The sequence below is a fragment of the Belonocnema kinseyi genome, chromosome 3 (genome assembly GCF_010883055.1).
Source record: "Belonocnema kinseyi isolate 2016_QV_RU_SX_M_011 chromosome 3, B_treatae_v1, whole genome shotgun sequence".
In the NCBI taxonomy this organism is placed as follows: Eukaryota; Metazoa; Arthropoda; class Insecta; order Hymenoptera; family Cynipidae; genus Belonocnema; species Belonocnema kinseyi.
This window is the reverse complement of record NC_046659.1, coordinates 19475073-19480837: the sequence shown is the minus strand read 5'-3', so window position 1 is coordinate 19480837 and position 5765 is coordinate 19475073. Positions and strand designations below refer to the sequence as shown.

General features: G+C 32.6%; 1 protein-coding gene across 1 annotated transcript in view; it reads right to left on the bottom strand.

The window, feature by feature from the left end:
• Positions 1 to 2596: 2596 nt before the first annotated feature.
• The window catches only part of LOC117169736, a 26941-nt gene continuing 23772 nt past the window's right edge, over positions 2597 to 5765 (bottom strand). Inside the window, exons 4-5 of the mRNA XM_033356242.1 lie at positions 2852 to 3173; positions 2597 to 2754 (exon numbers count right to left, since the gene is read on the bottom strand). Of these exons, the coding sequence (XP_033212133.1) occupies positions 2597 to 2754; positions 2852 to 3173 (480 nt within the window). The remainder of the gene's footprint in view (positions 2755 to 2851; positions 3174 to 5765) is intronic.

The following is a 5765-nucleotide window of genomic DNA, read 5'->3' as shown; positions in this document are numbered from 1 at the left end:
AATGTAGAAAAGACAAAGATAATGAGGTTTAGAAAAGGAGGAGGAAGGAAGAAAGAATGCACAGGGAGATGGAAAGGAATAAAGTTAAAAGAAGTCAAAGAGTATAAATATTTGGGATATATCTTGCAGACGAATGGAGATCATATAGCTCATATAAGAGAAAGGATAAAAAAGCAGCAGGGGTAATGAAACAGATATGGGGAATAGGAAAATGAAGGTTCAAAAGAAATTGAAGAAGGAGAATGTGGTTATTTGATACGCTGGTATGGCCGGTTTTAGGTTATGGAGCAGGGATATGGGGATGGAAAGAAAGGAAAGATGTTGAGAGTTTACAAGAAAGGTATATAAGGTGGAAACTAGGGGCAGACTGGAGGACGCCAGGATATATGGTGAGAGAAGAAACGCAAAGGGATAAGTTAAGTATTAGAGCGGGTAAGAGGGCATGGAAATTTGAGAAAAAGCTGGGGGATGGAAAGGGAGGGGAGTTGGCGAGAAAGTGTTTGATGGAGGTAGAAGAGAGGAGAGGGAGGGCGATCGAATTGACGAGGTGGGAAGAAGAATGGAGGGAGTTCTTAAATGATAGAGAAATAGAAGACGGGACTGGAGTAAACTATGAAGAATTGGAAAAAAGGGAGAGGGAAAGACAATTAATAGGAAGATGGGTGATGATTAAGTAATTGAAATACAATAAATGGTATAAGATGATAAAAAAGGAAGGGGTGCCAAAGTATTTAGAAAAGGGATAGGGAAAGAGAAGGTGGACCGGAATAGCAAGATTTAGACTGGGAAACGAGGTGAGGGAGGGGATGTACTGGGAAAAAGAAGAGAACAGAATGTGTAGAATATGTGAATGGGAGCATGTATGGGAAGGATGTAGGAGTGGAATGGAAGATAAAGGAAGCTGGCAAGAAAATGTGGTTAAGATTCTAGGGGAAGATGGGTTAGAAGAAGAATGGATGAAGGAGTTGGAGGGTGCTAGAGGAGCGAATGAAGGAGAATGAAAGAATGCACGTGAAAAAGGTAAATGGTGGTATAAAAAAGTGAAAGAAAAAGGAAACAGAAGTCGCTTAGATGAAAAGCGTGAAAATTGTAAGTAATGGTAAAGTAAAAGTTAAGTAGGCTAAGATGCGTTTGCGTTCTCATGCTCTCTCTCTCTCTCTCTCTCGCTTGCACTCTCGCTTTCGTTCGCTCGCTCACTCGCTTGCTAATGAGTCCTAAAGTGTGCTATCGCAGGACATAGAAATAAGGAACTAGAAATAAGACTTCATGTAAATAGTTGTAAATAATTGTATATATAGAAACGATAAGATTGTAAAAAAATATATATTTAAACGGAAAGATTATAAGGAATAGAAGTCATGTAAACCCTTAGGGGACACATTATGAGTAAAGAAGAGTAACAAAGTTGATTCGTGGGGAAAATAACTCCTGAAAATGAGGTCCAGCGGAGGTGGATTACTTCAGCCTATATAGGATTACCCTGGATTACCTCTACATACATAGAATTACTCTGAAATACCTGAGATTACACCTGATTGCATAGGATTACACCGAATTAAAAAATATATTGTGCATTACTCCGCCTAAAAAATAAACTCACGCGAATTAACAAGCAAGAAACAAAATTGTTGAATTTTCAACAAAATAGAGGAACTTTCAAACAAAATAGTCCTGTCAACCAAGAAGAATAATATACTTCCAAAAAAGGTGAATTTTCAACAATGTAAATGAATTTGGAACTAGGCAATTTAACCATATAGTGTATTTTTTAACGGAAAAAAGATATATTATCCAAGTACTTTCATTTTTTCACAACAATACGAATTTTTGACGAGATAGCTCAACTTTGAACTAAATATATGAGTTTTCAACTGAAATGGTACATCTAAATCCAAGAAATGAAATTTAAACGAAGTTGTTTAACTTTATAACTAATAGTTTAATTTTCAACCAAGAAGACTAAAAAAAACTAAACAAAAAATTAGAGCAAACAATAGAATAGATATATTTTCAGTTAAAAAAAATGTAAAAAAAAATTCAACAATAAAAATGATTTTCCAATTAGGTAAAGCATATGAAATTACGATTTAAAGTGGAATGCATAAATTTTTAGTTCATCACATTAATTCCCATCTTAAAAACGCGAATTTTCAACTACATTGTTAAATTTTTTACAAAAATAGTTCAATTTCCAACTGAAAAGGTTAATTTGCAAGCCAAGAAATAAGTTTTCAACCAAAATAATGAATTTTCAAATAGAACAGTTAAATTTTCAGTAAACAAAATATGAATCAAGCAACAACAATTTTTAACAGAAAGTTTAATTTCCAACCAAAGGGATAGCTTTTCAACGAAAATACAAGCTTTCAGTAAAAAAACTACTTTTAAACCAAATTCCTGAATTTTTTACGAAGCAGATTAATTGTTAACCAGACCATGATGCATGAATTTGTAACTAAATTTTTGGATTTTTAACTAAACAAATATCAATTTTCTAGAAAAATGGAATGGTTAAATTTTCAATTGAAAAACTTGTTTTCCATGAAAGAAAGAACGATTTTGTGTAAATTAGTGTTTAAGTACTTTGCACTTGCCTTCAAGGAGACATTGTATCTTTCAAGAACTGAAAACATTTATCGCATGGCCAAGGTTTCTGTCTCGCGCTTACTGATCCACTGCGTGCCATCACGTTCCGCCGGATGAACGTTGATTTTAAACTCGAGAATTGCTGACGAGCTATTTGAGGAGTCCAACCTATATTCATATTTTTATTTTAAAAAATTTTCATAACACTAACAGTAAATTTATTACAATCCGTTGTATAAATTATAGTTAAATTATCCATTTTTACCTAGGAAGTGACTAGCAATCTTTATCCATGCAGCGGATGTTACGCACTGGTTCCTTTCTCCAACTGGCAAACGATAATTCCAGAGACATGGATACTCTTTCACCATTTCTATAAGAACGATTAAATTTTTCTCGCTGGAATATGCTATTCCGTCCTCGTTTAATTCAATATCGTGTGATAACTTTTGTTCATTCGCAATTTCTTTGCCGCAGAAGTCATGTACTTTGTTCACAAGTTTTCTCATTGCACAAGCTGACTTCCTCGGAGGAAAATCAATTATTAATGTAAGAACTGGAGATGCCTTCTTGTTCTTCTGCAACACCTGTAAGATACAAATAAAAATATTAGACAACAACAAACGTTTAAAAATAATAAAGGTGTTGGATTTGAATTCTGTTTTTAAAAATCATTACTTAACCACATAAAGCTAAAAATGTAAATCGTTGAAACTTGTTGATCCATTTTGAAATGTTTAAAATACGTTGTACACCCCTTTTAAATTCTTTCAATCTTTTGAATAATTTTAGAATTTAAATTCATTTAAAAACTGTAAAATATTTTGAAAGTTTTGAAATCTGTTATACTGCCTTAAAAATGTTCTAATTTTCTGAAATATTTTGCAATCCTAATGAATTTTTTAGAATGTTTGTGAAACCTTTCTGAATCTACCGGAAATACTGATTCTAATTGTAAACCAAGTTCGCTGAAATGTATTCAATTGAAGTTTAATAACCTAAATAAATAATTGATAGGTATTTCAAAGCTACTCTCTTAAACTGAATAAGGTATAATAAAAATACCTGGTAAAATACCGAAAATAAATCTTTTTTCCTGGGTTCAAGTATAAATTCATTAAGACATTAAATCCAATTCAAATCAGGCAGGGCCTTACACTAGAAATCGCAGAATGTCTTTAAGAAGAAGTATGTTATTTTTTAGAGGCAATAAGGCGATACGTATTCTTCTAACTTTCAAACTGAGTTTTTTTCTGAAAAATTATGCGTATGTGAATTTTGTGCTTTGATTTCGAAAAATTAGATTGTTTCTTCAAACCTCTATAACTGTCAGACTAATTGAGATATTTATTACTTTTTTTTTGATTCTAATAGCGTTCATCGTCTTCCTTCTAAAACCCCACCCTAAAATTTTGTATCAATTTTTTGTTTTGAACTTGTGCTTTGAGAATGAATTATTTTAAAGGAATCTGTTACATCATCAGAGATGATAACCTTACCGACAGTAGATCAACCCTTCAAACCACGAAGGCAGAAAATCTACACAATATCGATCAAGTTAAGAATCTACAATAGCAGAAAATGCTTAACGTCTTAATCAGAATAGATGGAAAATAATATTTTCAAATTAAAATTATTTCCTGAAAGAAAATCCTACTCCATCTTCACTCCATTGGGAATCGAACCACAATACTTCTGATTTCTGGTCAGGTGTTTTTCCAATTAAGCTATTAGAGGGATCAGAATAAGACCTCTTAATTCAAGAAAATAACGCTAATTTTTAGCTAGGTGTTAATGGTACAAGTAATTATTTTAAAGAAATCTGTTATATTATCAGAGATGGTAACCTTACCGACAGTAGATCCACCCTTGAAACCATGAAGGCAGAAAATCTACACAATATCGATCAAGTTAAGAATCTACAATAAGCAGAAAATGCTTAACGTCTTAATCAGATTAGATGGAAAATAATATTTTCAAATTAAAATTATTTCCCGAAAAAGAAAATCTTGTAAATATGATGCTTACTAAATAACTTTTATAGTCCGAAGAATTTTTTTTGTTAGAACCAAATTTTCTACTTTTTCTTCGAAACAATTACAGATACAAAAAAAATGTTCAAATAAAAGTTTGCACGTCTAAAAAAGTTCTATGAAAAACGTATTTGGTTCTTTTTGCCTTAAAAGACAGTATACTTCACCCTAAAGAGATTCTGCAATTTCAAGTGTAGTGCTCTGTTTAAAAATGCATTCGGTCAAGATGTAAATTATCCCGTCACCGATGAAATTAAAGTTTCACAATTTACTGATTTTCGATACGAACGATTTAAATAAGTTAAAATAAAATATTTTACGAAAATATTGGAGAGAATTTAAGGGGTTACTCTACCATGTTTTTTTGAAAAAATCCATTTTCCAAAAATCACAGATTCTTTTAGTAGACATGTGCAGAAATGATAAATGAAACACTATTTTACTCAGAAATTCCGGAAACAGCCGTAAAAAGGCGGAATACGCGGAGGGTCTCGTGGACAGATCTGTGCTGGGTCGCGCCAACCTGTGGCGCCAAACGTTCAGCTTATCTATACTTTCCTTATCTCTCCTCTCAAGAAACATTTTGATTAGATATTTGTTTACTCTACGAATCTTTACACTCGAGTGAAAGTTTGTATCGAAACACATCAAACGATGGATAAAAAAAGTAAAAGAAACGTGAATCAGCGAGCAGATCGTCCGAAAAAAAGATCGTTTCATGGCAATCAACACCCCACTGGAGCTGACACAAGCGAAACGCATTGCTGAATAAAGGTAAGAAGCAATTTCTAAACAAAATTTCAGAATTACTGCTTTTACAGAGAATTTCGGTAGAAAAAAGTAAATCGCATTTTTCTCGAAACAATGTTTTCCGACCTGGTTGACATGATTTGAAAAAAACTATTTGACCGATCAAGCTCAAATTTTCAGGGAATATTCGACACGTGTACAGCTATAGCCGGAAGCAGAATAAGAAATATTTAGTCATATTTACCCTGTTTTTTTTTTAAACAATTTAAGTTGCAAAAAAGGGTTAAAAACTTTAAAATATCAATAATTTCGTTATTTTTTGTCGAATTTTTTTTATTGAGGTTCCGGCTATAGCGGAAGGGTTACTTTTTAATAATCAGGCGGAATTTTTGCTTT